This window comes from Teleopsis dalmanni, chromosome 2, assembly GCF_002237135.1.
Source record: "Teleopsis dalmanni isolate 2A chromosome 2, ASM223713v2, whole genome shotgun sequence".
NCBI classification, from domain to species: domain Eukaryota; kingdom Metazoa; phylum Arthropoda; class Insecta; order Diptera; family Diopsidae; genus Teleopsis; species Teleopsis dalmanni.
The window spans coordinates 233140098-233152299 of record NC_051847.1 but is presented as its reverse complement, the minus strand read 5'-3'; the positions used below and the strand labels follow the sequence as shown (position 1 = coordinate 233152299).

The window sequence follows — 12202 nt, the reverse complement described above, 5'->3', positions numbered from 1 at the left end:
ATACGAGCAACATGGTCGAAGTTATTACGCCTTATACTCAGCGACATTTCAATCGGGCAACGGAGTTGAAAAATGAGCTTTGTTTTTTGGAATTTATTGTTAATTGTATATAAATCAATTTTAATAATAGTTAATAATAATTTTTTGACGTGTTGAATATAAGACCAGATTTGCAAATTTATAGTTTGTTAAGTAATATTTTTATACATATTCTATATGGTTCACTTTCTTTGAATCTTTAGTAAACGTGTATTGAATAAAGATAAATTGGAATAAAACTTCAGCACCTTATTTATTCATGTTTTTCAATATATGGACGCGTGTCTAGAAAGTAAAGTCTTAAAATTATGGAACTTTTCTGTGTTTTCTGTATTAGCAGAGTAAGAAAGATTTTTAATAAAATCTACTAATATCCCCAGAAAAGCTAAAGTGAGTATAAAATAAAAATAAATTTGTAGCAAAAATTTGATTGTTTTATTCTAGAAATATTTTCTAGAAGAATGAACTTAAGTAACTGATTTTGGTGTGAATGTATCAGAATTCTATTCGAAACGATAATATTACAGAGTGATAAATGGGTAAATGAGAGAAGCAATCATTACTCAACAGAATCTACCAAGTACTGCTTGGTCTTATGCCCTAGTGACAACTCAACTCCACATGATGTTGTCCATCTGTTTCCATGTCCAAACTTACAAATAAATCTGTACTCTGTTGATGTATGACTGCGTCTCAGGTTATGTTTAGCATATTAACCTAATTCCACATTCTATCTCCAACATTTAAACCCAATTTTTCCATAATCTCTCTGATGATCTAGCTTATTTTAAAAAATTGTATTTGGAAGAGAACATTAATAAGTAGCGATGTAAGAACCGTAACTCCTCCAGAATTTTAGACAATATTGGTGTAAAATAATAGGCGGAGTATATTAGTTAATTTCCCGAGTGGAGCTTATCGTCTTTAACAGTGGAGTATCTCTAGTATCTCATGGGTTTCAAATAATTAGTTAGCTAAATAAAGGAATTAGAATCTGAATAAAAACTAAATTAACACATTACTTATGTCTGTTTTTGTTTAAGATAATTTTTACTATATACTTTATTATACACATATGTATATATAAATGATATATTGAACGGGAAGCTGTTATATAACCAAATAATTCCACCGTCACTTCTATAAGAATGTGTAGCGTTTAGCAAAGCCTCAAACATTACTATTCGCCAGCTAGAAATTGTACAAAGCCAGGCTCTGACAAGACTTTTCAAGGTACAATGGTACATTAGGATGAATGATATCCTCAGGGACCTCAAGATTGATCTGATCAAATAATACGTAAAGGATATAACCCTGAAATTATTTACGAAAACTGACAGGCTTGCCAACACCGCGTTATCGAATCTTAGAATGGTTACAGGCTCTTCAGGGAGGAATGCAGTTATTGTTTAGTTTGATGAAGTGATAAACAATAATCCAGTCAAGGTGTAAAGAAGGGTTATGAAGAAACTTCATAGTTAAAAGAGAGTAAAAGTGTTTCAGTGCACTGACTCAACTAGCCTCAACATAATATAATAACAAGAGAGATTGTAACAATAAGTAAAACCTTAAGAAATTATAAAAAAATTTTTTATTAATTTTTATAGTACACTTACGGCATAACACTTAACATTACATACATACATATAATTACAATTTCATAACAGATTAATATATATAAATTATTTCAAAATAACATAGTTTCACATTTAAATGTCTTGTGCGTGTAATTATAATTTAAAAACAATTTCTAACTGTTTAAATATATTACATATATGTTCAGAGTAATACATTAATTATAAATATCCTCAAAACACGCTATGTAAAATCTAACTATAAAATTTATTTTAATATATTCCTTTTTCACATCTTAAATGTCTTCTACATGATAGGATAAAAACGTTTTAAACAAACTTCACAAATTCACAGTAACAATTCTTTTACAATTCTTACTCCACAGTCATTAGCAAGTCATCACCTTCCAATTTCATGCCATTGGTTATTTCAAGTTTCTTCACAACACCAGCTTTCGGTGCTTGAACAACCATTTCCATTTTCATGGCCGATAGCACTACTAATGGCTGCCCTTTTTCTACTTTGTCTCCTTCCTTTACTCGTATGTCAATCACTGTGCCGGGCATGGGAGCGCCAACTTCGCTTTTATTGGTCTTCGAGGCTTTGGGATGTATGTGCAATTCCTATAAAAACAGAATTGTGTATTAGAAAATTTAATACGATTCAACAAAATTTTACCTTAACAGCTTCCTTATCACGTATCAGCACTGAACGTAATTGGCCATTCATTTCAAAGAATACTTCACGTTCTCCGTTTGGTGTTAAATCTTCAGCCATGGCTAATGTTTTCAAACTTAAGGTTTTACCTTTCTCCAATTTAACTTCGAACTCTTCTCCAACTTTGGGACCAGTTAAGAAAATACGTGTATCTAATTTGTCTACTGGACCATAACTCTCTCGGAAGAACAAATAATCATTTGTAACTGCAGGGTACAAGGCAGCTGACATAACATCACGATCTGATACATGTGGGTGAGATTCCTTTAACTCTTTCTTAAGTTTTTCAAAATCAAGAGATTCCAAATTTGCACCAGGACGTCCTTCGATCCGTGGCATATCTTTCAAGACACGAGAGCGTAAGGGTTCAGGGAAACCACCATGTGGTGTACCAATTGAGCCTTGTAAATATTCTACTACTGATTTGGGAAATGAGAGTTCTTCGGCCTTTTCTAATACTTGATCGGCTGTTAATTTGTTTTGCACCATAAATTGTGCCAAATCACCAACAACTTTTGATGATGGCGTTACCTTAATGATGTCTCCCAGCAACAAATTAGCTTCCCGATAAGCTTTTTTGACATCCTCAAAGAAATCACCCAAGCCGAGTGAAAATGCTTGGAATTGCAAGTTTGTATATTGACCACCAGGAATTTCATTCAAATAAACATCAGCATTGCCTGATTTCATGGTAGTTGTGCACTCGAATGGGGCATACAATGTACGTGCCTGCTCCCAGTAAGCTGAATATTCGGACACATCGCGCAAATCCAAATTGGTATCAAGTGCGGTACCTTGTAGTGAAGCAACTACTGCACCCATACTTGGCTGCGAAGTCATGCCGGACATAGAATCGACGGCAACATCTACAACATCGGCACCAGCTTCAGCGCAAGCTAACATAGAAGCTACACCAGCACCTGAGGTATCGTGTGTATGTATATGAATTGGCACATCTGGATGCTTTTCACGTATAGCGCTTATAAGCAATCTAAATATAAAATTAGTGTGTTTTTATAAATATTTTTTTAAATAAAATTAATATTAAGATTCGTACTTGGCAGCTTGAGGTTTCAATAGACCAGCCATATCCTTAATGCAAAGAACATGTGTACCTGCTTTAACTAGTTCATCAGCCAGATTAGTGTAGTATTTAAGATCATATTTGGTACGTTTGGGATCACTGACATCACCTGTATACGAAATCGCAGCTTCTACAACACCACCAGCCTTACCGGCAGCTTCCATACCCAAAATTAAATTTGGCAAATAGTTGAGGGAATCGAATACTCTAAAGATATCCATGCCAGTTTGAACCTGAAAGTAAAAACAAATATAAGTATTTTACAGCGATATCTATATAAAACTTTGATTTACATAGTAACGTAATACCTTATCTTATAAATTATTATTTTATAATAATAAATTAAAAACAACTGTGACAATATAAATAAGTTTGTAGCTAAACTTAGCGACGAATAGTAAGATCTGATTAAAAAAAATTTAAAATGTTATTGCTCTATTTAACTGTATCATGTTATTTTTATAGATCGGAGCACTATCCAGACACTTGGCGTTATTTGATTAGTAATCTCAGTGTATGAATTTCTGCTAAGATTCATTTTAATTTTTTATTTCACTTTTATAAATTATTATGGGTTAACTTAATTATTTTACTGCCTCAAATGTAGTTTGTAGATAGATGGATATATTAACTACATTCATCTATCTTTTTTGCTCGTATCCTAGGACTGCCAGCAAACAAATTCAGTGCCTTCAGCTGAATTAATCAGACAAATAAAGATCTGGAAACTTGAAGTTCCCGATCTTTTACTGTTTATCAGTAGCCGTAATATATATTCGGGATAGTTTAAAAGACTTTCACTACCATTGTATCTATTTTAAACAACAATGTCGAGTACGTAGTGACTCTGGTTGTTATATTCTAATAGTATGTAAATATATAGTCCAAGAGAAACGAATGCTATATTTAAACCTAAAATGTATAATATATCCTGGCAATTTTATCACCTTTGGTCAGCACTAAATGCGAAAAGAAAATATCACCATACCGATCAGTCAAAGCGTTATATTGGATCTCTTCCCACGATTTAAATTACTGATGTTTTGCTTGATTAGATCTTATCTGAGTTGTGCCAGGACAGCCGTATCTATGTGATGATAGTGGTTTTCTTTAAAGTGACCTGTTAATAATTTTTGAATCTTCTTTATGAAAGGGGCACTGTGCCCCTTTCTGACATAGTCAGATTTATGTTATAAAACATAATAAACACAATATATTAATTACTAAAAAAAGGGGTTTCTCGATATTATAATTTTTTATAAATAATTAACTAAATCGTAGTATATACATATTACGTAATTGTGCATGCCAGCTAAAAGGTATGAAATAGAAAACAGAGCACAGTCGCTCAACTAATTATTGTGTTTTGTGCATAATTTTTATCCGATTTTGCTCATCACTATCTTATTAAAAAGATATTTTAATTATCTATCAAATGAGTATATATTAATAACTGTTGAAACAAGTAGCAAAGATAAAAATGACCTTGAATTGAAAAATTTCTGTTTTTTATACTGAAACCCCAACTTTGCTCGAGTGGCGCAACGTCATTTTTAATCCTATTGTTCCAAAACTTTGGGAATATCATTTTTTTGGTCAATGGTATATTCCTAGGGGGTGCGCTCATTCAAAACTTCATTTTTAATTTTCCCCCTTATAACGTGAGCCACCCTAATGTTCCACACAATATTGATATCTAAACTTTTTTTTGGGCAAAAGTATACGTTAAGATACTATATATTTCTTGTTTTAATTAATATTGATGATTGATAATATTTTTTGTGTGAAAAAAATTTACTATTTTATGTACAATATCTTTATGTAAACATACCGCTAAGTCGCAGAATTTGTACACAACATTATCCGGGTAGCTGGTATAACCGACAGCATTGGCACCACGTAACAACATTTGGAAAGGTATATTTGGTATCTGTTTACGCATTTCTTCCAATCGTTCCCATGGACATTCATGCAAGAAACGTAGAGCAACATCAAAAGTAGCACCACCCCAATTTTCCAAAGAGTATAGATTATTGAATTTGTGAGCAACAAATGGTGAAATTTTTAATAGATCATGAGATCGTACACGTGTAGCTAATAGTGACTGATGAGCATCTCTGAAGGTAGTATCCATGAGCATTAAATTCTTACGAGAACGTACTTCTTTGGCAAATGCCTCAGGACCCTGAGACTTGAGTATGCCTCGTAATCCTTTTGGGGGTTCCGTGACTGTGTAATGTTTTTGATTTTATAAAACACAATGAGATTTTTTAAATGGAGGGAATAAGAGAAAAAAATAAATTAATTTTAAATAAATATATTACATAAGAATATTCATCAATTGAAAACGTATGCTTTTATCATTGCATTTAGCTCTGCAAGCTTCTTGCAAGCTCTTTACAGATTCCAGAAATTCGGATAACGGCAAGCGTTTTCTTTAAAATAAAGTTTATAAGAATTTATTGTAATATATACAATTGCACAAAAATGCTTATTATATTAATAGCTTAAGCTGAGCTTTAATGAAATTATTAAAGAATTAAACGCATTGCTCAAAATTTTATTAAAAAATACGCAAAATATAATTATAAAAATAACATAAATTTTCCAAAGTCCCATTAAAATCATGTAAAATTTAAAAATATTCAACCAAAATGCCAAAAGATAATTATAAATAAATTTGTGAACTTATGATAATTTTGAAAAAAAAATTTTTCTTTAATATCAAATAAAATTTTTTCAAGTGTATTTTTCACATACCTTTAGCTTCGCCACGCTCTTCACGCAATAGTGCCTCAGGCGATAGATCTTCACATATTGGTATTAAAAGTTTATATGTAAACGTGTTTGTTTTTCGAATTTTTGTTAATTACAAAATGATACAGAATTTTACAATAAAAAGAAAACGAAATAATAGAATTTATTAAAAAGAACATAAAATAAAAGAATCAAAGAATCAAAGAAAAGTTCAAGAACAGTAAAAAAATCGATCGAAATATATCTACTGATCTACTAAAAATAGTGCAGAACTATTTCTCAGTGCTAAGCATGCGCTAGTAATGTGAGTACGACTCTTTAAGATAAAGGATGTATCATCTTATTAACAGATAGGTTTGGAAAGCTATGAAAAAGAAAGAGATAGGTGAGTAGATGGGAAAGTATGAAAAGGAGAGAAGTAAGAGAGCTTTCAATATTAGTTATAAACTTCTTTTATATACTGGAGTATTTGTTTATGAAAGGGTGGGAGAACACATCCTTATAAAAGAATGTGTTGTATCGTATCATAAACTTTTATCGGGTAGTCAATTTCGAGGAAGGTTATATCCTCTTTTAAACAAGTGGAATATCAGAATTTTTTTTTGAAACTAAAATTTTCCCATGCCACTATAATCAACTTGAAAGAAATTTTTGGAAGATGTTTGTGCTTACCAATATAAATCTTATAATTATTTATACATGTTATATTAGAGCATATAGTAAGGACTACCAGCTAAAGGTGATCTTTCTCGTTTACATGTGAGTTTTTTTTTTTGAAAGTTGTAGACGTATATGCAATTATGCGTTCTCAAGCTTTAACAGGTTAGAATATACTGACAGGGGTCATGTCCATTGTTTTAATAGTATTTCGCATTCAGGACAAGAATTTGTTCGTATAATGTAAACAAAATTGATTCTATTTCATTATGGCATCACTTATATTCAACCAGGCACTGCCCCTACTTCTGTAAATTTACATATTACCATGAACTGGAAGTATAAATAACTGCAAGTTTATGGGCAATATAAATAGGCACATAGGTACAGTAAAATATGTCAATAATGAATTTATTCCAAGAGCATTCAATTATATAAAAAAACTAAATAAACTACTTTTTATTGAAGTCTTTTTTGATAGTAATATACTTTTACTTAATGAAATATTTCAAAAAAGAATTTTTATTGTATGATATTCCTTTATCTTAAAGCTTGAATAGAAAAATGTGTTTATGAAAGAGGAAAACTTAAAAAAGTCATAGAACTTTGCTGCTAGCAACACTGAAGCCAAATTTCACATATAAAGGCGAAAATTGTACTTACCTAAAGGCACTTCGGGTACATGTGGAGTTACATCGGCAGGCTTCAAGCCAGTAGCCAAAGGAGTTTGTGGTCCATTGACCAATACCTCACCGATATAATTAAGTAATTTTTGAGCACGATTTTGTGAATGGCGGAATTTAAACAATTGGGGATGTTCATCAATAAAGTATGTGTCCAGTACGCCGTGTAGGAATTTCTGATTTTCTAAAACGTTCAACAGAAATGGTATATTTGTTTTAACACCACGAATACGAAATTCGCGCAATGCACGATTCATTTTTGAGGCAGAACTTTGTAAATCACTGGCATGCGATATAATTTTAACAAGGAGGGAATCGTAGTACGGTGAAATGATGGCACCGGCAAAGGCGGAAGCACTATCCAAACGGATACCCATACCTTCACCAGAGCGGAACACCTCAAGACGACCAGTGCTAGGTTGGAAATCATTGGCAGGATCTTCTGTTGTAACGCGGCACTGTATAGCATAACCACGTGGTTTAATATTTTCCTGAGTGTAACCAAGTTCCGGTAAAGTCATGCCTTCTGCAACGCGTATTTGCGATTGTACCAAATCAATGCCAGTTATTTCTTCGGTTACAGTGTGCTCCACTTGTAATCTAAAAAATATTATACATAAAAAGGTTCAGAATTATAAAGTTATATATTCGTACCTAGCATTAACTTCAATGAAGTAGAAGTTACCAGACTCATCACACAAAAACTCAACAGTTCCTGCATTTTCGTAACCCACATGCCTGGCTAAACGTACAGCTGCTTCGGTCATTTTATCACGTACTTCCTTTGATAAACGCGGTGCTGGAGCGATTTCCACTACTTTCTGATGACGTCGTTGTACTGAACAATCGCGTTCAAACAAATGTACAACATTACCGGCTTTATCTCCCAATAGTTGTACTTCAATATGACGTGGGCGTTCAATAAACTTTTCTATAAACATAGCACCATTGCCAAATGCTGCCTTGGCTTCGGAACTAGCACGTTGAAATAATTCTTCAACTTCATCCATTTTGCGCACAACACGCATGCCACGTCCGCCACCACCATATGCAGCTTTAAAAATAACAGGCAGGCCATGTTTTTTACAAAATTCCATTGCTTCTTGGCTGGTAGTTACTGGACCATCTGTACCAGGTACAATAGGAACGCCGGCTTCAATTGCCGCAACACGTGCAGCCACCTTATCACCCATTTGTTGCACAACTTTTGGTGAGGGGCCAATGAATCGAAGACCAGCATCGATAACGGCTTGAGCAAAATCGCTCCGTTCTGATAAAAATCCATAGCCTGGATGCACAGCATCAACATCGTTTTCCTTACAAACACGGATAATTTCGGGAATGTTTAAATATGCCTCAACAGGTGGTAAGCCTTTGCCAACTAAATATGATTCATCAGCTTTTTGACGATGCATATGCATTTTGTCTTGTTCCGAATAAACAGCAACGGACTTAATACCCAATTCAGTGCAAGCACGGAAGACACGTATGGCGATCTCGCCACGATTGGCAACAAGCACCGAACGTATGGGTTTATATTCAACCTAGATGTTTTTTAAATTTTTTAAAAATTGTATTTCTTTTACAACTCAGAGGAAAATACAAGAAGCATCCTATAAACTTACCTGACTAGAATAGGCATTTTTATTTATAAGAAATATGCGAACACGGGGTGTGGTTTGTCGGAGAGACTTAAAAGCTCTATGTGCAACTGGTATAAACATTTTGATTTAAGTAGTTCCAATAATTGCTAATATGTAAAATAATATGTAATATAATTATTTTAATATGTATATGAAATTTTCTTACACTTAGAAGTATTTTTAATATTGTCGGCAGTCGTTGTTGTATGAGACTACAAATAGAGAGAGGGAAAGAAAAATTAATTATTCATAAAATATATACTACAATAAATTATTTCATTAAATAGAGAATATATTTTAATTTTATAAAATTATATAAGTTTTCTAATTCGTTCTAAATTTGTTCTGGGTAAGAATAAAACACCTAAGTATAGCACCTCAGTTATAGGTATAATATACATATATAGCACCTAAGTCTCCACTCCAAAATTAACAGGATTCAATGCCTGACAGTTGCAGTTTAAAAGCTTTGTACGGTTAAATTAAACTCTTAAATATTTCCGAAGACTAAAAATGATTGATTTTTTTAATTAATTTGTAATTTGTTTGTAATCAAAATTAAAACTTTAATGAAACTTGTTATTAAAAGAAGTTGGGTGTTTATGTAATTCATGATGTGAATAAGAAAACTTAATAGACCATCTCTAAATATATTGTGTGGTAACAAGCTATAAAAAATGGAACATGTATTACAAATTTATATGAAAACGACTTTGTTCAAAAACAAATAAAGGTGATTAGTAGGAATAAAGGAGTATCATCCATTACAAATACTATAGTAGCTTACACATAACTACTTCGAAACTCCCTTGATAATAATCAACAAAGCAATTAAAAAAGAAATTGAAACTAATTAGGAGAATATGTGCTGTGTTGTATCCTCTATATCAGTGGTTCTCACTCGGTGATCCGCAAGATGGTTAAAAATGGTTTGTGAATCAAATTTAACAGATATAGATACATAGCTTGTAGTTTGTTTACTAAGACCTCACTTAGTAGAAAATCAGTACAAAAAATTTGCAAGTAATTATATACCTATTTATATCCTATATCATGGCTGTCGAAAGCATGGCCCACGGGCATGTGCATCCTTATTCACTCTAATAATACGAGTGCTAATCCAAAAATCGAAGAAAGTGATCGAAAAACATAGGTGAGATTTAAAATCAAAATAGGAAATCACCCAATGGGAGTTAATAAGATTCTTGAAAAATTAATTTTTTTTTCTTGAAAAATATTCAGTGGGGCAATTGTATTTGCCCCACTGTATGCTATGTGGTCGATTGTTTGCTTGTGTTTGTGCTTTAATATTTGAAAGAAAAACACTAAAATTTTGAAAGCGTTACTTACTGGTTTATAGACTATTTGCGTTATTATTTGTTTTCGCTAATTTTGTAAAATAATTTAAGATTCTAAATTGTTCAACTGTTTAAGGTTATCGCTTTCAAATAGAAGGTTAAATGAATGGAAATGGAATTACTTGATTTAATGCTTTAAATCTAATACAGAACATTGAGTTGATTATAATTTAATACAATTTTATTTTTTTTATTTAAATTTTACTAAAAATGGTCTAAAAATTGAGATTGGAATAAGGTATATATATAATAATTTGAATGTTTATTAATTTATTTATTTAGTTTAAAGATAATATATTAAGGATAACAAGCACTAGCGACATAATCCTATAAGTCGACAATAAATACTAATACAGAATTGTTGGATGCAATTATTATTTTAGAAACGATTATATCAGATTCAATATATATTCAATTAAATTCCAATTGTAATAAAGTTTTAAAAAAAATTATAGTCGACTTCAAACTTAAGAAAAAATCATCGAAGACTTTAAGAGCAAATTTTTATTTTAATATAATAATATTATATTAATTTATTCACAATTTTAGAATATATTTTCTAATATTTTAATTATCTCATAATTTAATATAAATTCAGTCCAAAAAGTATTCCGATTATATAGTTTAAGTCAGTGGCGCTTCAATTATGTTAGTTTAACGTTAAGTCTGTTTTAGCGCCATCTGGGAATTACATCATATGTTTTTGTACGTTGTGAATTTATAATGTCGACGATCTTTTATTTTCTTTCGACAATCTTTTTACATAACTATCTAATACGGTTGTCGAGTTTGGATATATTACTGCTATGACGAGACAGAAGTTATCTATTAGAAGTATTTTTAGCAAATTTTGTTATGAGCTTACTTTAAATATACAAAGTAGTAAAAATTCGTTATGAATAAATCTGTTGTGTTCACGGTCAACAGAATAAGTGAGGCTAAAAAGTTTACAATTAAATGAAAGTTTTGTAGCTGTTCGTTGAATGTCATTTACATTGAATGGGGGCTATATAATATTTTTATTATTAGGTATTTTGAACAGTAGTAAATTACAACATTTTATTATTTATAAATTAATTAAATTTTTGACTGACCAAACAGCTGTTTCGAGTATTACCGAAGACCTAACACCAGCGATCTTTTGGAAATACTTTTTTTATTAAATTATTCGTAAATAATTTTTTTGAGACTGCAAGTACAAGGGTTAAACTCGTACCCTGCCAAATCTGAACGTCAGAGTCAGTGTTAATTATCCAAAGGCGTATTTGACTTTCCTTCGCCATAATTGACTTTTAAAATCATATTTAATAATTTTATTGATATTTTATATATAATTGTATTATTAGTAGATATCGAATTAAATCAATGATTGCTAAAAAAATTTGACAAAACCATAATAATAATAATAATAATAAAACCATAACAATAATATTATACACTGCACATATATAATATTATTATATTGTAATATTATATAATATTATTGAGCTGTTTTTTTCGTAATATAGAATACTTAATATGATATTTAGTCAAATTTAAAAATTTATTTGGGAAAAAATAGTAGAACTAAACTATGTGAACGCGGTGGATCCTGAGATTCAATACCTGTAATGCTTGAACATGATTTTAATATTAATTAATAAACGAATTAATATTTTAATAAACGAAAAATGATTTTATGCAATTAAA

The 12202-nt window shown here is 31.2% G+C and overlaps 1 protein-coding gene across 2 annotated transcripts; it reads right to left on the bottom strand.

The window, feature by feature from the left end:
• Window positions 1-1679: 1679 nt before the first annotated feature.
• Window positions 1680-9375, bottom strand: LOC119677789 (pyruvate carboxylase, mitochondrial-like). 2 transcript variants are annotated; one of them, XM_038089309.1, is made up of 9 exons: window positions 9322-9375; window positions 9138-9262; window positions 8167-9056; window positions 7493-8112; window positions 6176-6223; window positions 5247-5644; window positions 3389-3648; window positions 2293-3322; window positions 1681-2237 (listed from the first exon to the last, which is right to left on the bottom strand). In XM_038089309.1, the coding sequence occupies exons 2-9, from the start codon at window positions 9234-9236 to the stop codon at window positions 1989-1991; spliced, it is 3594 nt and encodes a 1197-aa protein (XP_037945237.1). In that variant the 5' UTR covers window positions 9237-9262; window positions 9322-9375; the 3' UTR covers window positions 1681-1988. The 2 variants fall into 2 exon arrangements, with proteins under 2 accessions (XP_037945238.1, XP_037945237.1); XM_038089310.1 differs by lacking the exon at window positions 6176-6223 and having other exon boundaries at window positions 1680-2237.
• Window positions 9376-12202: the final 2827 nt, after the last annotated feature.